Below are 26,024 nucleotides of genomic sequence, written 5' to 3' on the forward strand. Positions count from 1 at the left end.
GGTAAAACTTGGGTGTCTTGATCTTTTACATTTTTCACTTTCTCTCCTAGATTTCAGAACATCCGCAAATTGACATGGGATTTTGTGAATTCAGTTTATTTACACAAGTATCCAAATATCCTGATTCTAGTGGACCTTGTGCTGACCCTCCCTGCAAGTTCAGCAGAAGTGGGGCGGGGCTTTAGGCAGATACAACTCACCAAGTCACAAATGCATGCCAAGGTCAAGGCTGAGAGCATGTCGGATCTCCTGATCATTCAGCTGAATTCTCCAGACATTAAGAACTTTGACCCCAGGAAAGCTATCCGTTTATGGAGTACAAGAACACAGTCTTCAACCAGTGATACAAGATCTAATTCAGATTGCTCATCAAACTCAGAAAGCCATTATGAAAGTGATTAGTAATATGACAGATGTTGACTTCATTCATCATAGCAGAAACAAAAAATATATATATTTTCAAAAGCCTGAAATTTAAAAGTAAAACATTCAACAATCTTCACATCAAAAGCAAAAGACATTTGGTATCTTACAGGCATACAAAGCAAAATCCAAAAATTGGTCTTCCAGTAACTTTCTAATTCTACTTCTATATTTACATGTTCTGTCAAAGTCTTTGGGTGAGAGGTGTCTATTTCTAAGCAATGGTGTTATTTTGATATCATCTTTCTAAGAGTTATATGTAAAGATCATATGTTATATGCCTTGTTTATTTAAGTAACGGGTCAAATATTAAAACAGTTTCACATTAGTGTGAAACACATTTCACACTAATGTTCCCAGGTAAACAACTCCTACGGAATTGAAAATATTGTCTTACTTTGCTTGTACTGTGGTTATTAGAGAATGGAAATATTTTACACATCTACCAGAATTTTTAAATACTTTCAGCCTCTTCATGGTTTCGAAAGAGATTACTTATTGTTTCATATTCAGAAACATGAATGATTTATTTCTAACTTATCTGAAAATTCTACTACCTTGGAAAGTATTCTCATTTCTATAAAATTGAATACTCAGGTTTGATCAAAAAAGGTAAAGAATTTATTTCTGAACTAACATCTGCGTGGCCAGTCATATCAAAGAGAGAAATATTCTGCTCTTGCTACCTAGAAACTACCTTCCAAATCTCAGAATTGTATATTTGGTTTGGCTTAAACCACTGAAATTTTAAAAGGATTATTGCATGTTCCTAAAGGTTAGAGAGAATGATGAGGTTTATTTTGGACTTTTATAAATGCTAAAAATTTAGATGTAAAAAGAAAAATTTGAGATGCTACGTCTATGTTTTTCACTCTTTGTATTTCTAAATGAAGAAGAATAGCTGTATACTCTGGACCTGAAAGATGCTCGGTACATGTAGGAGTCTCTTCTGGCTCAAGGTACCTCTGCTACAGGAATTAGACACCTTTAAAGCAGACTCATTTATTTTGCTTTCCTATTTCTTTTTAAATGCATGTGCATACAATTTGAAATGAGAAACAGGCTAAGGAGATATCTCTGTTGCACAAGGTAAAATAGATTAGTATGTAAGAGCAAAACATTTAAAAGGTTAGTAATCTTTTATATAATACTTTGTAATAGTGAACCAATTGTATGATTAAATTAACTCTTCCAATCCAATAATTGAACAGCTCAAATCTCCCTACATTTATTAAAACCAATCAATATATTCTGATCTAAAGAGTAAAATGAGGATAAACGTGTTACCTTGACTACTGTAGTGCATGCATGCTTCGGAAACACCTTTATCCTATATTTACCAAACTGTTTTAGTCTTGTGCCCTACTGCATAATAGCAAAGCTTAGAATTTTTTTTTCAATTCAACTGATTCTGAGTAAAAGGTCAAAAAAGACTCTAAACTAAAATATGAAGTCTCAGTAATTTGCCCAATCTGTAATAACATATTACTCAGCCAAAAAAAAGATATTTTTGACTGAGCTGAGAAAAAATAATGAGAGAGCATCAGGAATTGATTAATGTTTTCACATTTTCAAAATAGCTTCTGCTTCTCTAAGGATTACCACTTTAAATAATACTAATAACATGACTCTCTGTCACACAATTAAAAAGTATTTTTCACTGGATTATAGGCATAATAGGAAATAAAGCATTCACCGACATTCTTCTTGACTTGGTGACCCTGAACCTCGGAACAAACAACCTTCCTAGTAGTTGGATGCACCTCACTCGACCTGAAGTAAGTGTCAATTTTGTTTGGGATTTAAAGCTTTGAGAATTTTTAGTCGATCAAGTCAATCATTTTAAATTAACCGGTACTTGTACAGTAGCTGACATTTAGTGGTCAACCAATAAAAATTAAATGAATGAACTTTCACTTAAGATGCGTGCTCAGTATTGCTCATGCTCAGAGAATGAGTGAGGATGCCATCAGTCAATGAAACATTCCAGAGACCAGGAAGCTCAACCTGTGAGTTTGCCTCTATTGCTGCCTGATGGAATGACCCTCAGTAGTAAAAGTAGACGATTCTGGCAGTTCCTGCTTTTCATCATATTCTGTTTCTTTAGACTGTATCGGAAAACAAAGTGATTAAAGAGTATTTCCCTACCAGCTGGGCTTCAGGGCCCTTACGCGAGCACCACTATCACTTTTATCCTTCCCCTGTTGACAAGGTGCAAAGTCAACTGGAGACACATGTGTAAATTCACGGGGTAACAGGGAGCAGAAACACAAATGTCCAAGAGGCAGAAGGGGAAAAACATCCCAGGGACTGCCTAGTGTAGAGTGGTTGGGAGAACTCGGAATGTAAGTCACAACCGGCTCTAATCACCAGTCCAAGATCCTGCTTTCTTTGTCTGAATCTCTTCCTGAGAAACGTGAACAGCAGAGCTTCCCGATAGAGTCATACAAACATTCCAATAGCATTTCCTGTTTTCTCCCAGTTGCAGGAACTAACATCTTTACTGACAGTAAACTTGGATTTCGTGGACTGGCGGAAGTTCTTGTTAGTGGCCTCGCTGCCTTGGCCCATCGCCCTGGAGGAGGAGCTTCTTGAGACCCTGCAGAGGTTCAAGGCTGTGGATGAGGAAGAGTCAGGCACCATCACGTTCCAGCAGTACATGCAGGTGGTTATCAACACCTAGTGGCTCTAAGACCAGACTACTTTAGGCCTAAGAAGTAAATAGAATCTAACTGGTGACCTTTACCAGAGCAATCCTGGTAGAGAACAGAATCCAGACCACAGAGGACTGAGGAAATGATGAGGCCTCTAGGAAATGAAGATAAGAAAAACCAACTCATTTTTGAGAAGTTTGAGTAAGGAAGGAGCAAGCATGAAATCTCCTAACTAGGAAGGGCCCGCATTGCTTATTTTGTGTCTATTAATTGAGTTCATCCTCTTGCTCACCATTTCACAGTGCTGGTAGACACGAAAGATGTCCGGACACAGGTGTAGGGTACCCGTTTTGAAGCAGGATGTTACCCTCTAGGTGCCTGCATCTCAAATGTAGGCCACCACGGAAAGATCATGCCCCTCCAGCTTCTCTTTCCTTCCATAATTAATGGATGGAGTGCTTATCGCCAGCGCTGAGGTTCTCATGTTCACACAGCTGAGCCGGAGGAAATAGCACTTACATGTTGAGAAGGTTCCTTCACGGATGATCAGAAAAAGTGTTCAGCTGACCAGGTTCTGATTTATTTCCCAAGAGGGGCAATTTATGAATGCTATCACTGTCCTGGACTTACAACTTGTAAAGATGATTTTGTTTAAAAACAAAACAGCAAAGCAAAACTTACTCTATTTTTAGCATTGGCTTAAGACTTTAAACAGTGGTCATTGTGCAATTACCAGCCTTCACTATGTACAGTATGTGCCAATTAACACAGGATATCGATTTAAACATCCTTTTTCACAAACATGAAACAAACACAGGGTGTTAGCGTTTTTCACCAAAGTGCTGCACCAACACCAGAAAGTTCCTTTACTAAAGGTGTGACTTTCTTAGAGAAAGCTGGCTGCTGCATTGAATAGAAACTCAGATACACTTCCTTGGGCACCGCCTATGGTTTGGGAGCAGTTGATTTCTGAGCTCTGTGCTCTCCTCTTCCCACAATTCCCCGCACTTCCCGCTTCTCAGGAGCCCCAGGACCAGCAGGCCATTTAGAGAGTGCACTTGACCATCCCACATCATAACTTTCGCAGATTTCCAACACTCACCAGCCCACACACACACAAAAAGGTTATTTTATGGAAAAAGTCAAAACAGCTTCTAGGGCAACATTTCAAAAGATTTATTGAAAATGCCACATTAAAACAATAAAATAGTATAACCGAATTGCTGAGATGAAGTTTTCTGGGAGAAAAAGGCTCTCTACTCTGCTTTTTATTTTGTCTGTCTTTTTTCTTTTCTTTTCTTTTACTTTTTTTTTTTTGACTAATTGCAAGTTCACCACAACAGCCACATAAGAGTGGGCTGATTTCCCCAGCTTCTAAAATGGAATGAGATACAAGGTTTGTGAAGTCAGCTGGGCTGCATGCCTCATCTGAGCCACACGAGCATACAAGCCCACATGCCGCGTGCTCCCACCCCTTCTGCAGCTGCCGTAGGCTGCCTCTGCGGTGCGCGCACGTTCAGTCACACTCAAGCAGGGTTCTTTGATGTTCAGCTCTCGACTCATCTTCTGTTGGTGAGAATGCAGCTTATTGTTGGCTTAATGAGTCAGACATTCTGGGATTCGAACAGTGCAGTGCTCATTTTCTAAGGAAAAGAAAAAAAGAAGAAATTCTTTGGCCCTATTTCAGCAAGAGAATACTAATGCCATTTCCATATTTCCAGGACAAATTGCCTAACTCCCCAGTGAAGCAGGACGTGGTGGACTGAACCTTGCTTTATCAGTTTAAACCCTACTACCCAGGTTCATGTTGACCACTTCATTTTGTAAAATTTGCATGGAGGATTTTTAAAAACCATAAGTTGTTTTCCAATTAGGTTATTTTTTTTCTTTTTAATGTGGCCCTCTTATGTGTGAAGCACTTTGAAACAGTTTTATTGCTTATGAAATATTATACACTTTTAGAAAACTAATATAAATGAGCCATTGGTTTTAAGAACCAGGAAAGATTTCTGTGCATTGACACCACTGGGTGTGGAGTTGACAGTGGCTGAGCTACGGAGGGGAGAGGAGGGACCCTATCTCTGCTTCTCTATCCCCGCTCTGGCTTCTTTGATCATTTCCTCTCTTTACCGGTTTTCAGCAATTTGATTATTGTGTTCCTCAGTCTACTTTGTTCTGCTTCAGATTCACTGAGTTTCTTACAACTGTGGGTTTTTAGTTTTTATTTAATTTGGAAAATTTTCAGGATATTTTCTTCCAAATACTTTTCTTGTACCTTCTGCCTTCTCAAAATCCAGTCATATGTTTATTGTCCTACAGGTCATTGATGCTTAGCTCATTTTTTCCAGCCTTTTTTCTCTTTATTTTGTATTCATTTCTATTTCTGTGTCTTCAAGTTCACTGATTATTTCCTCTGCAGAGTCAAATCTGCTATTTACACCATCCAGTGTATTTTTCACTTCACTTCAGTTATGTATTTTTTATCCCTAGAAGTTCAAGTTGGCTTTTTTAAACATCTTGAATTTCTTTCTTTTTGTGTGCATGTTTTCCTTCGTGTCCTGGAACAAAGGAAATATATTCAGAATAGCTAAGTGCACATAATCTTTATTCATTCTATCATCTGTGTCCATTTCTATTGATTGATGTTTCCCTCAACTATAGGTCTTTTCTGTCTTTTACATTTTTTGCATGCCTATAACTTATATTGGATGCCAGATATTGTGAATTTTGCATTATTAGGTGCCCAGTTTTGTATACTTTAAATATTGTCTGACATGTAGTTATGTTACTTGGAATCAGTTTTGTTATTACAAGGTTACATTAAGAGTTGTAAGGATGTGTCAAAAACCTTTTGACTATATGTGTGAGGGTTAATTTCTGGGCTTTCTGTTCTATTCCATTGATCTTCATGTCTATTTGTATGCCAGTATCACACTGTTTTAATAATGGTAGCTTTGTAGTAAGTTTTGAAATCAAAAAGTGTGAGTCCCTCAGCTTTGTTCATCTCTTTCAGGATTGTTTTGGCTATTTGGTGTCTCTTAAAATTCCATATGATTATTAGAACAGGGTTTTTTAGCTCTGCAAAAAATGTCTTTGGGATTTTGATAGGGGTTGCATTGAGTCTGTAGATCACTTTAGGTAGTATCTGCATCTTAACTATGTTGCTTTCCATTCCATAAACACAGAATATCTTTCCATTTAGTTAAGTCTATTTTACTTTCTTTAAGCAATGTTTTCTAGCTTTCACTGTACAAGTCTTTTCACCTCCTTGGTTAAGTTAATACCGAAGTATTTTATTCCTTTTGATGTTATTGCAAATGTAAATGTTTTCTTAATTTTTTTTAGATTATTCATTGTTAGTCTACAGAAATGGAACTAATTTTCATGTGTTGATTTTGTACCTTGTCACTTTGCTGAATTCATTTATAAGTTATAATAGTTCCAAAAAAATGATTTGTAAGAGTGGGTCCAGAGCTGCCTTTAGTGTAGGCCTAATCTGGCCCAACTACCACGGCCATGTCTACCCAGTGCCTTACACATCAGGAGGTCTCCTCACTCTGCCTGGGGGCAACATGAACTCTTCCCAGCCCTGTGTGAGTCTCAGAATTGTTCGACCTACTCCCTTACTGTGGTTCTTTCTCCAGCTTCTGGTATTTTGTGCACACACACACACACACACATCCACAGATTGGCTCTTCATTGAGATGTGAGGAGATCCCTCTGCAGATCTCAAGGCCTCTCTCTCTCTCCCTCTCTCTATCTCTCATGTTATGCCTTGAAAATTCTAGCCATCTTGATCTCCTTCAACTCCAAAATCTGTCTTGTCAACTCAGCTGGACTGCCAGGCTCTATCCGGACACCCGCCCTGGCACTGCAGCCCGGAAACTCCCTCTAGGCTGGAACAGCAGTGGGCATTCTCTTCTGCTTTCCTTCTGTCAGCAGCTACTGCCCTATGTTGTCTGTTGTCTAATGTCTGAAAACACATGTATCACATACGTTGTCCATTGTTCTTGTTATTTAAGGCAGGAAGGTAATTCTGAACTCTGTTACTCCATCACATTCTGAAGCACAGATCCTACCTGTGCTCTTCATCTCTCTATTCTCCCAGAAAGTGGTACCTACCCTCCAGATTAGTCACTGGGCCAAGGTCGCCTCCTGATGGGTGCAAAAGCACTTACATCCAAAGCCAGGCCCATGCTGGAATATAAGCTGCTTCTGAGTCTTCTTCCTCATACACTTTCACATAGCCAGTATCTCCCAGCCCAGCATTCCTTTGTTCCAAATGAAAATAAAACTCAGTCCTCACCTCTGGGGGCTGCATCTCCTTACCAGCTACCCAATGTCACTGCAGCCTCCTTTCAAAGTACAGGTGATTCTTAGAAGGAAAGAAGGCAGAGACCAGAGACCAGAGTCAGGCTCAGGAAGCCAGTGGCTCTTGGCAGTAGCAGTGCTGAGAGTAGGTTGTCACCATGGGAGATGGCAAGGGAGTGAGAACTGGCAACAAAATGCTTAGGTAGATAAAGTGCTTACCATGTATAAAAATTAGGCTTAATAAGACACAGTCTTTGAACCCAAGGAATTTAATAACTGATTTTCAACAGCAGACATGAATTACAACACCCAAAGGAATAAACTAAATGCCAAATGTAAGATTTGAACAAGTCAAATTAAGTTCACAGCAGAGATCAAGGAGGGCTTCCTGGCAGAGGTATGATCTGAGCCAGGACTGTGTAGTTTACATGGGTGGACAGGAGGTCACCTCACATAGGAGGGTGATGTGAATGAAAGAGCGAGCATAGGAAACTGAGCAGAGACTGAGCAGAGACTGAGCAGAGATATGAAAAGATTAAGGTTTTGAGAAGATTGAAATGGATGCATGGTACAAACTAAAACAAATAAAAGGAAGACTAGAAACAAAAACAGCTCTGAGGTTCAGGGGTGTCCTATGATGGAGTAATGAGGCTCTGCACCAGTGTGGCAGTGTGGGAACCGAAGGGAGGGAGAGATGGATGAAGCACTGCCCAAGGGGATCCAAAGGATTTCATAATAGGTGTTAGATACGGGCTGAGAAACAGCAATGTCAGTAAAAGGTAGGCCTTTGAGCTCTTGAGTCAGTCAGTCAGTCATTCAACAAAGATTTTCCAACAACAACAATGTGTTCCAGCACCAACCTGGGCCCTGAGAACAGACAGCAACACAGGCGGACATGTGGCATGCGAACTGCTGCCACAGATGTAGGCTCCCCCCACACACAAAATACTGCTATGCAAGCAAAATCTAGGACAGTGACCTCCAGCTTCATCCCATGTCCCAAGTTCAAATACCGCTAGCATCCCTAATATGTGGACTTTCATTTATACATTTTACCTGTGTACTACCACATTGATACATTGTATATTGGGTTGGGCAAAAAGTCCGTTTAGTTTTTTCCATAAAAGAAAGACACATTTTTCATCTCCACCAATAACTTTATTGATTTGGATATTTTGAGTATGTTGGCTATCTCCCACTATTGGCTTCTAGTGGGTAGAGACCAAGGATGCTGCTAAACATCTTCCGATGCATAATATAGCCCCGCAGCAAAAAATTATTTGGCCAAAATGTCAATAGTACCAAGAAACTTCCCACACCACATTTGACAGGTTTGGTCAGTCACAGCACCTTCTCCATATACTGCACAAATGTTTTCTTGCATTTTTACCTTCCTTGAAATAATAAAGCATAATACACTGAAATGTTGCATATTTTATCCCATCTCCAATATTTAAAAAGCTGCACAAAATTCACCAATTTTGATACATTTTTTTAAATGCACACTGATATGACAGCTGTAACGATACAATTGAACAAAATTGTTTCAAATCAAATTAAAGACAATTAAGCACTACTGGAGCCATTGTATGGAAAAAAACTAAACAAACTTTTTGGCCAACCCAACACATTATCAAATTTTTTAAAATAAAAATTGCGAAAGAATCAGCTCAAAATACATGTAAATGTTAGTTCTAGTATTTTCTCCTCCACCCATGTTTTCTTCAGCCCACTGCAGACACCTACCTACACAAGACAGGCTCAGTCTCTGTGGCTTTTAAAGAAACAATTACATCTCAGCATAACACATGAGTAATTTTCTTTTTACTTTGTGTATAGGCTGGTCTATGGTTTACGGGAGATGAAGATATAAAAATTCCAGAGGACCCTTTTGAACCCCTGCCATTCAATAGGCCCGGGCATCTTATAGAGGTAATTACCGAGGTCACTGCGACACTGACCAATTTCTTCGTCATTTCTTCCACTTGTGTGACTTGTTTTAGACACACTGCCCCCCTCCAGCTCCTTTGCTGTGTCCCCAAAGTACAGGAACACTCCCTAAGCAGCAGCACAGAGGAGCCCTGGGGAAGGAGGCAGGGCCGAACTAGGTTTTTCTCTTCTCACATGTCAAATAAGCCAAGATGTTACCATATTTGTCTCTGAGTGTCCTTCCAATTCTGAAAGCTTAGGATAAAAACTGTCATTTTACCAATATACATTTTGGTTCATTTCTTTTTGACTTTGACTAACATGTACAACATTCCAATGGTTTGCCTACAGTATTGCCCATGGCCTATCAGATTTTGTTATTAAAAATATTATTATCATGAATAGGAATTATTGATGACAATATAATGATAGTGGTAATATGTTGATAATAGTAATAATGTCAATATTATTATTACCTTTTATTCCTGAAGCCACAATAGAAGGCAATACCTTAAAACCTAAACATTACTCTGACTTGAGTGTAAGTGTTTAAAATATAAAAATATGCATAACACAAAAAAACTCAGTAAGATATGAGCAGGGCTGAATGGTAGATGTAGATATCACAGCAAACTATGTATAGTGATTATTCAATCGCCAACCAACCATTAGTCCAAAACTGCAGTACAAAATTGAGCACAACTCCAGTTATAACCTCAAAGTGAGCAATTTCCTTCAATTAGATGCATATTTTTTAGCACCTCTGCTACACGTTAGCAGAGAACAGGGAGGAGAAAGGGTCAAAGAATGACCCTGAGGGCCCAATACATGAGGCTACAGCTACAGGGGCAGTTTTTTGTCTGGGCTGTTGCTGGCTTTTTACAATGTGAACTTGGGGGACTGAGATCCATTCTCGAGTAAAGCTTTGGGAGGCTGGCCAACTCTACATGGTTTTGTGAACAAATCTGCAACAACATAAACAGGTGCTTTGCTCCTTGGGAAGAAAGCAGCAGATTGAATAGCACCTTCCCTTCCAGATGGAAGTATTTGATAATGCCAGTCGAAGGCAGATTCTTTTAGTTGCTTTCCCAGCCGCTAAAGCCAGAAGGCAGTCAGTGCGAGTCAGCCCCAGGGACACTAGGCAGTGAAGCAGGAAAGGACCTTTGGGTTCCAAGGAAGGGAATGACCCCCACCTGTTGCTCTCCAAACTGCTGAGAAGTGACAGGGAGGAAAGGGACAAAGTTAGGAGCAGAGGGCAGGACTGTGAAGCCTAATAAAGAAGTGCCCTCATGGGGCAAAGGATGGCTGATGTGTGCATGTGTGTGTGGTGTGTGTGTATATTGCATGCATGGTGTCCAGAGGACCTGAAAAGAGCGAGGAATGGTGTTTTCCATCTCTCCCTGCCTCGGGCTCTGGGTGCACAGGCTTACATAAATCTCAGCACTCTTAAACCGGGGTTAAAACCCCAGGCTCCACTGCTGACAGGTTCTGAGGTCTTGTTGGAGTCACCTAACCTCTCTGTGCCATTTTGTCCCCTCTCCGATGGGGCAGTCATGAAGAGTACATGACTGGTCCTGTAGCCGAACAGACACTAACCATGCTGCCTACACATGGTGCCAGAGCAGGTAATGGTTAATGTACTGAAGAGGTGCAAAGAGAAAATGGAAGGCAAGATTACTCCGCTGGCTATAATTCGAATAGAAAAGCCAAATCAGGAAGAAAACACAGCCCATGAGGAAGGAATTCTGAGGGTCAGAACCCTTGGGCTCTGCTCTTGGTTCTGTCACAACACACTGTGGGGCCTTGAGCAGGTCCCTCCTCCTCCTAGGGCCCCTGCATCCTCTCAGAGAGAAGGTTTGGGCCACAGTCTAAGGTTCCTCCAGCTCCCCCACCTTGTCATCCATGCTGTCCATGACCCAGGGCCTGCCTCAAGCCACACCCAGCCGGGGCCCCTGGAGACAGGCCACAGCCACTGTCCAGGGGCTTGGATGACTTAGAGTGCAGACCTTGGATGGAAGGCCCAGCTACATCAAAAACAGGAGCCCTGAGACATGTCCATGCTGCAGTCACACCGTTGTCCCCCGACAGTGACAACACGCAGCGACTGACATGGTCAGCAGCTCTGTGCTGGCTCCCCAGCTCCCCACCCACTCAACACCCGGAGTAACGATTCCTCGGAGTAAACTGTCTGTGTTCTAAAAATCCTTAGGGACTTCCTGAGGAAAGTCCATTGACTTTTGCTATATTCAAACTCACAGGTGTTTTCTTAATCTCTTCTCCACCACTCTCTCCGTGTGAAATTCTCCCATCACTCCATGCATATTCATTGAAGCAGAGCTCACGGTGTGAAGTACTACCACTTGCTGACAAATCCCAAATGTCTGTTTCCACCTGAAACTCTTTCAGATGTGAGACTCCTGGATGCACCTGCCCATGTGGCACCCCCACTTGAATGTCCTAGTAGACATCTCCCACTCACCGTGCCCACAACCAAGAACCCAATCTCCCATCCCCACTGCCCCACCATTCCCCTCTCCACCTAAAGCTCTGTCCATATGGCCAGTGACAACTCCATCCTTTCAGTCATTTAGGCCAAAACCCCAGGAGTCACATCCAATCCCTCAGGAAACCCTGGTAGACAGAATACAGGGTCTGGCACAAATAACACCCCATTTTTTTTATTATAAAATCATAAGCATCTAATTCTGTAACATAACAATATCACACTCAAGCCCACCACATGACATTTTAAGTGAAATTTCCAAATTAAAACTACAAATTATGATGCTCATATTATTACCCTACCAACCACATTCAAGCACACATTACTTCTGCTAGACCCTGCATATCCAGGATCAGACTATGCCTGCCAAGCCCCATTGCTGTCACTGGAACAAGCCACAGTCAACTTCAGCTGGGTGGCTGCAAAAACCCCAAGAAATGTCCCTCTTTCTCCCTTTCCCAGTCTCAGATCACAGGCAGATCATGCAGCATCTTCACACCGTCCCACAGCTCTGCCTGTTGCTCAGAGGAAAAGCTGAAGTCCTTAAGAAGCCAACCTGGCTTTGCGTCTTCTGACTCTTTTTCCCTCTCTCACCCCATCTCCAGCTGTTCTGTCCCTGCCCTCTCTATCTCGGCTGCACCGGCCCACTTTTTGTTGAATGACAAGCAAGGCTTGCACCCACCTAAGGACCTTGGCCCCGGAAGTCCCCCGCCCCCTCTCCCCCACCTGTCATGCTCTTGTGTGGGATGTCCTAAATCCCTGCCCCTTCCAAATCTTTGTCCAAATTTCAGCTTCTCAGTTTTACCATCTACCCTCCCTTCACTCATAGTTCCCTCTTTTTTAACCTACTTTTTTTCTGTGTTTCCATAAATTTGCTTTATTTTATTTATTCTCTATTTTCTGTCTTTTTCTAGAAAGTAAGTTCCTCAAGAATAGACATCTTTCTCTCTTTCCTGGTGAATACATTTTAAGCATCTAGAACAGTCCATGCCTAGCATAACATAGTTGTTCAATAAGTATTTGTCAATACCTATTTATTATCTCACAGTTTTTGTAAGTCAGAAGTCCAGGCATGGTTTAGCCGAGTTCTTTGCTCAGGGTCTCACAAGATTGAAATCAGTGGAGTGAAGGGGTGGGGGTGGGGGGGAATGGGACAACTGTAATAGCATAATCAATAAATATGTTTTTTTAAAAAAAGAAGTCAGTGGGTACAACTTCATCTGTGGCCAATTCCAAGATCAGTTCCAAGACTGGCTTCTGAGATGGGCTGTTGGCAGAATTCAGATCCATGCAGCTGCAGGATTGAGACCTTCAGCTTTGAGAAGCTACCCACGGTTCCCTGCCAAGTGGTCCTCCCACAGCCTGGCAGTTTGTTTCTTCAAAGCCAGCAGAAGAGATCTCTCAGACTTCAAATCTCTCCCTTAAGGCCCAGGTTCTTCTTTTTTTTAAGGGCTCACCTGATTAGATCAGGCCCAGCATCACATTACCTTTTGATTAACTCAAAATCAATTAATTAAGAACCTTAATTGTACTGAAAAAACCCTTACCTTTGCCCTATAACCTACTAATGGGAAGGCCTTTCCCATCACTTTTACAGTTGCCACCCGTACTCAAGGGGAGGGGATTATATAGGATACATACGTATTCATGGGGTGGAGGTAGCCTTTGAAGCCACCTTAGAATTCTGCCTACTACAACTTTTATTTTGTTATTGTTGTTTTTATTGAATTTATTAGGGTGACATTGGTTCTCAAAACCACACAGGTTTCAAGTGTATAGCTCAACAAAACATCATCTGCACACTGCATTGTGTACCCGCTGCCCCAAGCAAAGTCTCTTCCTGTCTCCATAACCCCCTTCGTCCACCTCCACCCAGCCCCCTCCTACCCTTTCCCTCTAGCCATCACCACACTAATGTCTGTGTCTATGTGTTATGTATATATGTTTATTGACTAATCCCTTCACCTCTTTTCATCCAGTCTCCCAAACCCCCCCCATAGCTGTCAGTTTGTTCCATGTATCCATGCCTCTGTTTCTATTTTATTCATCAGTTTATTTTGTTCATTAGATTCCACACATAGGTGAGATCATATGGTATATGTCTTTCCCTGACTGGCTTATTTTACTTAGCATAATAATCTCCAGGTCCATCCATGCTGTCACAAAGGTAAGATTTCCTTCTGGTTTACGGCTGCATAGTATTCCACAGCCAACATCATACTCAATGGGAAAAAAAACTAAACGCGTTTCCCTTAAGACCAGGAACAAGACAGGGATGTCCACTTTCACCACTCTTATTCAACATAGTACCGGCAGTCCTAGCCACAGTGATCAGATAAGAAGAAAAATAAAAGGCATCCAAATTGGAAAGGAGGAAATAACACTGTCATCATTTGCAGGTGACATGATACTGTACATAGAAAGCTCTAAAGACTCCATCTACTACAATATTTTAAGTGATCGTAAGAGCATAAAAAGACTTACCTTTTAGATATTTAATAAGCTTGGGTAGTTACAGAAAGTGCCCACATATTGACTTATTTTTGCACATTTTCTTTCAATAGACCGTATTCCGCTTCTTTGTTAACAGAAATAATGATGCGTTGTGCCTACATAGAATTTATCAGACCAATTCAGTAGAAATACAACTTAAGTTCAGTGATTCGTGTAAAAGAAATGGGAGATAAACACCCAAGGACAATGTCATCTACCTGCTAGTGTTAGACCCCCTCTACTCCTGGTCCTGCTGGAAATCCCTGAAGTAATTCAGAGGCGATGAGAAGACGAAGAAAACTCATGGCCCTGGATGAACCCAGCCTTAGCGTTAGAAGGTGCATTGAGCGTCTCAGCCTGGCTCTGCGCCCAGCTGACAGCAGACACTCAGCAACTGTGTGATGAAAGGTGGCTGAAGGAATGAACTTCCAGGTCCCATCAACCCCCACGATTCTTTTTTACTTTGTTAGCAGAACAGATTGTATGCATTTCACTTTTTCTATAAAAGTTACCTTTATTCGAATTTTTATCAGATTTGTCAAATATCAGAAATTTCTTCTTCCAGCTTCATGTGTGTCTAATTAAATTTGCTCACAGTTGTCAGGATTGCTGGTGCTAGAGAACAGCGTGGTAGCTCTGGATCAAGGCACTTGCTTTTCTCAAAGTGCAGGCCAGGACCAGGCGCAATGGAACCACCTAGGCGCTTGCTAAACGCAAGGAACCATAGGCTGCCCCAGAACCACTGCTTGATTAGAGTCTGCATTTTTAAAAGGTTCGCCAGGTCTCTGTATGCACATGTTTGAGAAGAGCCAGTCACCTCCCCAAACAGCACCTTTTCTGCTTTAGGTGTGGCCTATGTGCCCCAGGCTTCAGCCTCAGCTTTGTAGGGCCCCAGGGGATGTTAAGTTCCCAAGTCCTAGCTCCCCACGCTGACAAATGCACAGGACACTGTTCATAGAGCTGACCGTCCCTTCTGTCCTTAGAATGAGGGAGAGACTTGCCAAACAAAGTGATACTCAGTGGTCAGCACCCTCTCTCCCTGGAGGTGAGCCCACACTGGAAGAAGCCACGTTACTGTCGGTAGTTTATGTAGGAAGTTGAGAGCAAGGTGGGCCAGTTTAAAGACATTTATGGCTAGAGTCCTGGTGTCTTTGGGCACTGTTCTCTTCCCCTCTCCCCTCCCCACAGAGAGGGATGTACCAGAAGCTTCATGTTCAGGAGTCAGGGCCCAGTTTGTCAAGATGGCACTGAGGACAGACAGAAGGGTCCTTGCTCTTGTGGCCCACTTTCCCTGCTTTGCAGGGAGGCCTCACCCTCTTCAATGACATGCTCTTTCCCAAGCACATTAATACCCTTGGTGCGCACATGGTTTTCTCTACCATTAGAATTCCGCGACCTATTTTTTATGTTTTTTTACTTAGCATACTCTTTATTCAGTACCATTTGTTATGTTAGTTTTACTGATTCAGTCCTCAGAAAGTGACCTTATTCTAAAGCTGCTGGAGGAAGGGCTTCATTGCCTATCTGTCTTTTGACTACTGGAAGGCATGCATTATATGCTTGGTGAAATTCCTTTTGCGTGACAGTTTTTCTTTAGGCTGTTTGCTGACTTCGAGGAGGATCCACCCCTGCTCGACTACACGCAGATGCTGCTTTATTTTGCTTGCCACCCGGATCCTGTGGAAGGGGTCTACAGAGCCCTCAGCGTGGCCACTGGGACTCATATCTTCCGGCCAATCAAGACTTCTACTGTTACTGCAGAAGAGGTAACTGAATTCCTGAAAGGGGCTTGCACTGGGGTCTGGAGGGGGCGGCCAGAGATCCTAAACTTCCAACAACAAAGACCGTATTCTTTTCATTCCCCTATTTCCCTGGGAGCCTAACACAATGCTGTACATATGCCAGGTCTTCAAGAAAGCCTTATCCGATTGGACTAGGAACTGGGGTCCACTGTCCAAAACAATGCTTCTATAGTAAAGTCACACTTGCTCAAAGCTCCTTGCTAGCATCAAAGCGTTCCCTGTAAAGGGCGGCCTTTATCGGCAGGCCATGCTCATCCCGACCAATGAGAAAGAACTGGAGAGCAACGCAGTCAATTTGTCACACCGGGGAGTGACAAATTGACTGAGAATTCAGGGGAGTTCTATATCAAATGAGTTCAGGCCTTGGACGCACCCCACACGTATGTCACACCGACCATGTTTCAGGCCACAGCCCAGCCACCTGAACTCCACAGGCACTTGGTGTCACCTGTATCGAAGGACAAAGAAGCTTAATATCCAATAAAATCTCACGTTCCCCTTAGATTTCTAAGGGGTTGGCATTCCCTGGCTTTTTCAGGTGGAAAAGCCCCAGAACAGGCTAATTAATGTACTCACTAGGTGCCGCCGGCATGACTTTTTACTCTTTAGTCTTTCCCTGATCTTTTGCGGCTGGGGCTGTGATGCCAGGGTGGAATGCTTTCTCCTGTTCTTCCTTGGTAGACTCAGAGGGGCAGGGTGGCCTCCAGTCCAAATCCCTCAGACCTCCTAGCTACACTTCTTTTCCTTTCATGCACGTTGTCAGAACAGGGTATGCTGGGTCCCTCGGGGGCAGGGGTGGAATGGGACGTCCCTGTGACAGCTTCCACATGCGGGAAGAAACAGGCCGTCTTGGACACAACCCTAAATTGTGTCACTGAGCAGATGGACAGGCTGTCCTTTCCCTCCCATCCAGGCCAGAGCAAGGCCAGAGAGTTGCTGAGTGCAATGACAACTCAGGTGTCTCTGTGGAGACATACAAACAGAGGCCTGGATGAGGGGAGGGAGTCTTGAAGGTCTCTGAGGGAAGAGCACTTCAAGTGAAGACCGCCGTGAATGCAAAAGCCCTAAAGTGGTGTCATGCCTGGTGTATTCTGAGGAACAGAGAGGCAGCCATCATGGTTGGACAGGAGTGAGCTGGAGGAGTGGCTGGAAAGGAAAAGTGACAGGGAGAGAGCTCAGAGGCCTGGGCTCTGCCAAGAGTCGGGATGAGAAGTCAGTGGAGCCCAGCCATCTCACGGACAATGCATGGCATCTCTCTGGCTGCTGTTTTGAGACCAGACTGCAAGGGGACAAAAGAGACAAGAAGGAGAGCTAGCTATTCAGGAAGGGGTTTGCTTATCTATCAAATTCGTCTGCTAAGTTATTTCTACCTTGAGTTGAGAGCACCATGTTACTCCAAAGTAGCTGCCACATAACAAGTGTTCAACTAATGTTTGTAAACATGGCAGAAAAGAAGGGAGGAAGAGAGAGGAAACAGAATAGACTGCAGTCTCAATGGTAAAGCAGAGGAGGGCAGACATTCCAGGCAGAGGCTAAAACAGGATCCAGGAGTCTGCAGTGAGCCAGACAGACCAGGAAAAAGAAAGCCTGTCCTAGAACTGTTGCCACAGCAACAGACAGCTGCCTTGGTGGTAGCAGCAGAGCCAGCTAGTACAGGGCGCTGAATCCCTCCTATCCCTGAATCACGGATGCAGAGTCAGCTACTGCCCCCACCCGGGAAGCAGCTCCCCTGGAGTGCTTCTCCCAGAGCTCTGTGAGAGCCCAAGGACACTACCGCACCAGAACTGACCCACAACCACTGAATGACAGTGAACCCGTGAGAGGTAGGGGATGGAATGCATGTGTCCCGCACCACACGTACAAGCCAGCCCCTGGTGTGGAGTGAATCCTAGGAGCTTCTGACATACAGGATCTACCACCTCCCTCACTCTCGCTCCCACTTTGTCCTGCCGTCCTGCCTCCAATTACACCGCTCTGCTTCTGTGCCCTCTCCAGCTGTGTTCTAGTTTCCTGGGCAACCTCATCCCAGGAAGCCGCGATGAGCCCCGCTCAGAAATAACACCTCCAACACGTCCGTGTTCGTTCCCAAGGCACTGAATCAGTCTCTGCTTCTGCTTTCCACATAAACAATTAGAAATCTCCCCCAACACTTCAGTTTTTCTCACTCCGTTTCTGAGACTCAGACTTCTGTTGGATGTGGCACAGACTTCCTGTTTAATCCACTTCTCCTTGGGTAATATAAAAGACATTCAAGAGCAAAGCATTAACCAGTATGCACCAGTCCCATTGAAACTTGTAATGAGTTGACATTTTCAGAAATGTTTTTCTGACCGATGTGGTGTGGGGTTATGACGTTGGGATTTAGTAAGTTGTGAGCTTGAATCTTGCACATTTTGAAAGTCTTGTTAAAGCACATCTGCAGAGTGTTTGAGACACTGGGTTCAAAAAAAAACACAATAATTTTATTCCAGTTTGCTCTGACGTTTTACCCACATAAGTCCCATCAGTGCCTTGTTCTGCCTCTGAGACGCGGGGCTGAACTGAGTGAACGTAAGCATGCATGCCCAGGCGCCACTCCGGGGAAACACCTGTTGGGGGTCCTCAGGGCCACCTGTGTGAGTGAGCAGCATGTGGCACAGTGCTCGCTGGCGCCATCATCAGTTGATAATAGGACTCACAGAATTTCGATGCCGCTAATAACCGCTCATTCAGAAGCACTGGCTCTTCTCCAATCTGGCATCCCTGGTTTTGCTCACACGCCTGCATTCAAAACCGTGGTCTTCCCGAGCTGTCGGTTGGAGAAAGCCCCCCCCTCCAGCAAACCCAGCAGCCCGGCCTGGATGCCGAGCTGCTGCCCTGGCCCCAGTCTCAGCCTCGCTCCCCTCCCTCTGAACCACTGATTCTATTCTGTTCCAGCCCCTTAGGGAGCAAAAGTAGCACAAATTTAAAAACCATCTTCTGATAGTGATAAGTTAGGGATTCTTCACTAAGATTTCAAATGTCCAAGTTGTTACCTTTTAGCTAAAATAAAAAACTCATTTATCCCATAATGATTATGTCAGACCTTTGAAAAGTTGGCCCCTCTCTATGGGACGAGTGTAGAGAGAGCGGGTTCCTCCTCTCTGTAGTTCTGGTATCGCCTGCCCGTCTGGCCCGACTGGGCATTTGCTCACCCTCGGGCTGTCTTTACGTGTCCACACAGCACCTCTGCAGCATCTGAATAGAAATTCCTTCATTCACTCAGTCAGCAGGCGCTTTTACCTCTCTGCTGTGTCCATTTCACTACACTAAATGTTGTATTCTCCCGGGAATTATTGACGGGTAGCCAGTTCTCCAAGCTACCTAGGTGGAGACAGAAAGGTCAGTTTCCCATTTCTGCCATGTGGCACTTCAGTTGTTTAAAATGAAGAAGAGGAGTGTGGGAGTGAACGGCGCTAGTGCACGGGGCCACTCCCTCCCAGGGCCTGCAAAGAAGAGGATTAGCGTGTCGTCCTTACTCAGAAAGGTGATCGGCACCACGAGAGCCCCAGCGACCACTGGCCCTGCAGTCCAGCTGTGTCAGGGTGTGAGGACCACTCACATTTCAGCGCAGCTGGTCACGGACCCTTCAGGTGGATGGCTCGTGCCAGGAGGGGAGGCAGAAGAAGCTGAACGAGCTCTTACAAACGTGGGTGAGATTTGGGAAGCTGCAGGCTGTGACTTCACTAATGTGGTAAAAACAACTGTCTGGCTGGCTTACGTAAATGACTTCAATACTGTCAATGAAATCTACAAACGGTGTTGCAATTTTCCTGCGAGAGGTGCTTAACAGGTGGCTGCTTTGCCCAAGGGAGGCCGTGTTGGGAGCAAAGCCACCGCTGTCCGAGGCCTCTCCCAACAGCCTCACTCTAAGTGAGCCGAGCGTTGTTTAGTCTGGAATTTTCATAATGTTTTTAAGTTAACATCTTAATTTTTATAATTGGCATTAGAGAGCATAAGACTCACTAACATATGTGAATTATTATGGAAATACTATATATAATAAGGGGAACTGAACATGAGTTGAAAATGAGACAATGAGTCCAGTTACTAATGTCATTCATGCACTTATATCGCTGGATGTGAGAAAAAAGAGTATACTAGTTCAATTAAATCCTTTTAGTTGTGAAATATTTCATTCTCATGTCAGATGTATGATTCTGCTTTCACTTGAGTAAAATTAAAGGTTTAAGTTTGAGTGGGAGAGGTAAAGGAGAAGAGAGTGGACCAAAATTTTATACAGCTAACATTTTTCTAATGGAAATAAAATAGACTTGCAGATTTTCAAAAATAAATAAATAAAGTAAAATGAAGAAGATGGATGGATAGATAGATAGATAAATAGATAGATTTACTTAATTCTAAAACCTTCACTTGATGGGGCATTCTCTCTCTCTCTCTCTCTCTCTCTCTCTCTCCTTCTCCCAATTAGATTTAATTCCCAATTGACCAAAGGATATAGAAATCCAACCCACACAAAGCTAGAGAAAATGCAGGGCTACCAGAAGCTTAATTTTGTGCTGCGTCATAATCTTCATATACACGGGACTTAAGGAGCTATTGGGAAAGAACGTGTATGATGCTTCTCCCAAATTGAATATTTAAAGACGTTGGCACCCTTCTCTTTTTTTAATCCTAAATTAGTACTTTCCTTCCTGAGGTAAAGGAGAATCAGCACTCAGGTGTTCTCTGACATCAGGTCGGTCAACATTCCGATGATGCCCATTTTTCTACAGCAAATCCCCAAATATCAATGATCTCATCATCAGAAACACACATATAAGCACACACACACTTATTACAGAAAACACAGCAAATACAATTCCGCTGTAGACAGTTAGGGAAGTATAAAACAAAGTGAAAAGGAAACCACGCGTGCCACCCCACAGAGGTGGCCACTCCTAACTCTTTAATGTGTCTGTTTCTTTTTTCACTAAGAAGTATAGATATATAAGAAAATGAAGACCCTGGTGTTCTCACTACTTCGTGTTCTGTTTTCTTTCTGTACTCATTCTGAATGTGTTTTCATGTCACTAGCTATTCAGTTTCTGAACCAAATTTTCCTGGCAGTATAGTCTTCCATCACAGAAATATACTATAATTCGTCACCAATTTTACATTTTTTGAATTGTAGGTTTTCTTTTTTTTTGAAATTTTTATTGTTATTCAATTACAGTTGTATGCCCTTTCTCCCCATCCCTCCACCCCACCCCAGCCGAACCCACCTCCCTCCCCCACCTCCACCCTCCCCCTTGATTTTGTCCATGCGTCCTTTATAGTAGTTCCTGTGAATTGTAGGTTTTCTATGTTTTCTGTAAATAACACTGCATGCGCATCCACATACAAACGTTTTGTGCACATGAATATTTCTTTAGAATAAATTCCTAGACCTATAATTACGGGGTCAAAGAGCAGGAGTATTTCTCAGGCTTTGCTGCATAAGAATTTACTGTAGAGACGCGTGCCCCCGTGCTGTAATCAATGTCAGTGCCTGAGCTCGTGGCTTCAGGCCAAGTTTCAAAGAGCCGCAGTAAGAATCCCAACCTGACTTTCTGTATTCAATTGGTTTTCTATTTTGCCTTCTGAATGTTTACTCAGGTTTAACATCCAGTATCTAAACAAATGTTCCTTTCACTTAGAATCTAGCTAACTTGAGAAATGAACTTGCCGTGACCTCTCATCTGCGGTCAATTTCTCAATCAAATCCTGTTGAAAGTTCACCGCAATGAGAAGTCTGACACCAGTTACAAGAATTCATTCCAGTGCCCACTTGTGCAGGGGTACGATGCACCTGGCAATGAACCAGCGCACGTGTAGCGAGGGATAAGTCGCACCCCACACTGGGGCCTCTGTGAACTGCCAGCAGAGCTGGTCTGAGATTGTGATGTGATTTCCAGTTCAGCCAACATAGTCGCTTCTGGACTTTGTTCACCCAGCTTGTGGCAGGCACTGTCATTCCATGGCACAAAAAGTGCGTGATGAAACTGGTGGTGTGTAAATGGCTCCGTCACCGGCGAGACTTCGGTCTGACTTCACGTCCTCTTCCCTTGTGCAGACCTACTCTTTCACCGACATGAGTCCAACGCAGGAGTGTCCTGAAACCGAGGGAAGCTCTGTAAGTGAGAAAAGGGAATTAAGAGGCGAAAGGGAGGCGAAGGAAGAAGAAATTCCCGCTGATGCCAACACCGAAAAGATTTCTATGGAAACCCTGCTCCAAGTGTTCCGAGGAGGAAACGAAGGCCAAGGCGCCAACCAGCCGGCCAGCACCCTGAGGAGGCAGAACATCTACTCAGAGGTTGGTTAGACTTGGTCAAAGGGGCAACCTGTGCCTAAGAAAAGTTGCCCCAAGTTTGAGCAAAGTTTTATGAAATTTCTTCCTTAAGCAAAAACCATTTTTTAACATTTGTGGGATTGTAAAGTTAATGAATTTCATTTTTTTTTCCTTTTTAAAGAACTTCATAAAGGTATTTCAGGACTTGGGTGCCAAGAATCTGGAACCAATGGAAGTTGCTCTTCTTTTGAAGCATCCTTTTATTGAAGACCTGATTTCAAGTTATCCAGACTATAAAATTCCTGTGAGTATTTCCCAAAGGCACCCTAATTTGGCTGGGCTCAGGTTCAGAGCCAAGTGGGCCATTTGAGATGTGGACTAGCAGAAAGGGGGAAGGCTCTGGGTCTGGGGAAGCTAAGCTGGTCATAGCATCAGGTCAGATAGGCCCGCCTACAATACCCAAGGGCAGCAAGATCAAGCACAATGGAGAGAGCTATCAGTAGTAGGGCTACTCTCAGTACTGTGGATAGTACTAAAAATACTAGGGATAGTACTCCAGTACTATGGATAGTACTAGAAATACTAGGGATGGTATTCCCAGGACTATGGGGCTACATTGGATATACAACAGAAGGCTGGAGGTAGATAATTAAAGCTGGGTGGATGGCAGTGTTAGTGTTCTGAGTCATTTCAGCCACCTAACGACCCTAGCCTATGATTGAAAAGTCTGAAGAATAAAGTCCCCCTTGCGAAAGAGAATTGAGCAGACCGTGGTCCCCAGCCAATGCTGCCACGTTCATGGTGCCTACTGTCTGTGTAGTTCACATGGTGTCAGTGCCTCAGAAAGCTTGGGTGCCACTTCCACCAGGGAAACAGTGCCCAAGATGGGGAAACTGAGGACAAAGCCTGTAAAGACTGGATCAACCCAACGGAAGGAAGGCAGGAGGGAAGGAAGAAAGGAAGGAAGGAAGGAAGGCAGGAGGGAAGACAGGAGGGAAGGAAGAAAGGAAGGAAGGAAGGAAGGCAGGAGGGAAGGGAGGAAGGGGGAGGGAGAGAGGAAGGAAGGGAGGGAGGGAAGGAAGGAAGAAAGGAAGGAAGGAGGGAAGGAAGGAAGGAGGGAGGGAGGGAAGGAGGGAGGGAGGGAAGGAAGGAAGAAAGGAAGGAAGGAGGGAAGGAAGGAAGGAGGGAGGGAGGGAAGGAGGGAGGGAAGGAAGGAAGGAAGGAAGGAAGGAGGGAAGGAAGGAAGGAGGGAGGGAGGGAAGGAGGGAGGGAGGGAAGGAAGGAAGGAAGGAAGGAAGGAAGGAAGGAAGGAAGGAAGGAAGGAAGGAAGGAAGAACTGCACCTCAGAATTCACTCAGTAACCAAGCAAGTTCAACTCCACATGCTGAACGTACCTCCCCGGGGCCAGTCCCGTGCCTCCAGCAGCGAGGGCTAAGGAAGGCAGAGTGTGGCGGGTTGTTATGGCCATCTCACATGCCAGTTCAGCAGCATAGAGTCCCCTTAGTTGGCTCCTGCTAGTTTGTTAGACTAAAAAGTGTTTGATAAGTTTAGGATAAAGCCACTTCCACTTTGATAAACTACAGGTGGTATAAAATGCATTTCTCTTGGCTTCTCAGTGATAACTACCCATGCCCAGAAATGAGACTATCTAGATTTAAACATCTTTGTATCTAGGTTTATTTGTTCTAAATCAGTGATCCTTTTTTATACATATTTTATTACACATGTTGGTAACAACTGACACTGATTTCTAACACGCTGGCAGACCCAAAGCACTCCCAGTAGAAAAAGCAGGACTACAGCTTCTCAGAACACAGGCTCTGGGAGTAGGAAAGTCAGGGGACTGACTCGTGGGTCTACCACTCCCGAGATGCCTGACTCTAACTTTTCTTGACCCTGGCTCTCTCCTCTGTTCGATGGGAAGGGACCACAGCCATTGCTACTGAAAGAGTTTTGGTGAGGATTAAGTGAACTTGGGCATCTAAAGCACTTGCCATGGTACCTGACACTTGGTAAGCGCTACAAAAATGGTGGCTGTTACGGTTACTAGTCAATACCGAGCACTTACTACCGATGTCACTAATATAAGGATCCGTGGGAGACAATAATGAGGACCAAATTCAGCAGCTGCTCTCGAGCAATCTGTTTATGTTTGCGTGCAAGGGAATTTTTTTCATGCAGGAAGTACGTGAGAATGACATGAGGTAAGCCACCCAAGTGTGTAGTTATAGGAATTCAAAACATAGGGCTTTTTTGTGTGTATGTGTGAGAAGCTGACACTTTAAAGGTGGCCAGAGCTTGGACAGTGGAGGGAGAGGAGAGGGCGTCTAGCTGGCTTTGGGTGTTGGGGTGGAGAGGAGGCAGCATCTTAGGGGAGAGGAGAGGCCGGGGCACATGCGTGGAAGCAGGACTGCGTGGAAGGGGCACAAGGTGGAAGGGCAGTCTGTGAAGGGTGTTGTGACCCCCTCGGAGTAGTGAGACCAGGCCAGACTGCAAAGGACCCAGGGGTCACCCAGGGACATTAGGGCTTGATTTGAAAAGCAATGGAGAATGAATAGGCGTCTGAGCAGGGCTGTGAAATGGTAACGATTTCTTCATCCCTACGTGTTTCTTTGTCTCGTAACCACATCATATCCTTGTGTCTCTACATTTAACAGGACTCTTTTAGCAATTCTCTGTGTCTCTTTATTTAGATAGGTCTGAAATATTTAGAAACATGGTTGGCAGTTATTCCAAGCTGTTGTATTCACGCATTCCACAACATTTATTGTTTGCACTGCAACTAGTATGTTACACGTCGCTTTTCAGCATCTTATACTTTATACTTTCACTAACAAAGACTAGCTTTCTTCGCCACTTTGAATGAGGAGGGCGCGACCCTAGAATGACCAGGGACAGAGCACATCCGAACTAGACAAGGGGTGGTGAGAGGCAGGGGGTGAGTGTCACATGTAGGATGGCGAGTCACCAGCTGCAGGGATCTGCCCCCTTTTTCTTTCTTCTTGACGAGCATCATTCTGTGTAAGAGGGATCCCCGAAGCCCACCCCTTTAGACTACATTTCATCCTATGCGTTTTCTTCCACGTCTCAGGGAAGAGCCCTTTTATTTTGAACCAGTAAAATAGTTTCCAAATCCCTTGGAATTGGGGATAACAGGATTCATCTTATATTGCCAAGAAGCGGGAGCATAAAATAACACAACAGGTAATGTCCTCTGCCAATGGGAGAAACACTCCCTACAAAGCCAGGACCACTTGGGATCATCCTTACTCTGACCAGAATGACTGCATTTGATTAACTTGCAGAGAAGATTCCGTCATTTTCCCAAGAAAAGAACACCGCCCACCGATGACTGCCTTGGACAGCCAGCCCCTGGACAGGTGCCCTGAATCCAGGAAAGCTGGAGTCTGCAGTCCTCGAGGCTCTTTTTAGTTTGTGCGCTTCTCTCATTTTGGAAGGAGTTTCATCAGCTTGCAGCGCACCTCAGCGGAAGTCCCGCTGCCATTTGGGAGAGCGTGGCTCCTCTCTGCACAGGGCTGTCTCCAGGGCGGCAGGGTATCTGACACTTTAGGTTGCTGCCACTGTGTTCCAGGAGCACCTTGATGTATTGAACACCCCAG

At 43.9% G+C, this 26,024-nt stretch overlaps 1 protein-coding gene and 1 pseudogene across 12 annotated transcripts in view; both read left to right on the top strand.

Moving 5' to 3' along the window:
- SPEF2 (sperm flagellar 2) overlaps positions 1-26,024 on the top strand; it is a 146,832-nt gene that overhangs the window by 114,481 nt on the left and 6,327 nt on the right. For 6 of the 12 annotated variants that reach the window (XR_008425601.1, XR_008425602.1, XR_008425604.1 and 3 more), the window contains 2 exons: positions 51-1,382; positions 2,095-2,182. Coding sequence is in view for 6 of the 12 variants with exons in the window: in XM_053914258.2 (XP_053770233.1) it covers positions 2,095-2,201; positions 2,906-3,088; positions 9,228-9,320; positions 15,900-16,079; positions 22,189-22,428; positions 22,586-22,708 (926 nt within the window). In the remaining 6 variants the exon portion in view is untranslated. Of the gene's footprint in view, positions 1-50; positions 1,383-2,094; positions 2,202-2,905; positions 3,089-9,227; positions 9,321-15,899; positions 16,080-22,188; positions 22,429-22,585; positions 22,709-26,024 lie in introns of those variants that run through there. The other 6 variants (XM_053914258.2, XM_053914263.1, XM_053914259.2 and 3 more) reach the window with 4 other exon arrangements.
- Positions 19,519-20,010, top strand: LOC112320914 (2-iminobutanoate/2-iminopropanoate deaminase pseudogene; annotated as a pseudogene).

This window comes from Desmodus rotundus, chromosome 1 (genome assembly GCF_022682495.2).
Source record: "Desmodus rotundus isolate HL8 chromosome 1, HLdesRot8A.1, whole genome shotgun sequence".
NCBI lineage: Eukaryota > Metazoa > Chordata > Mammalia > Chiroptera > Phyllostomidae > Desmodus > Desmodus rotundus.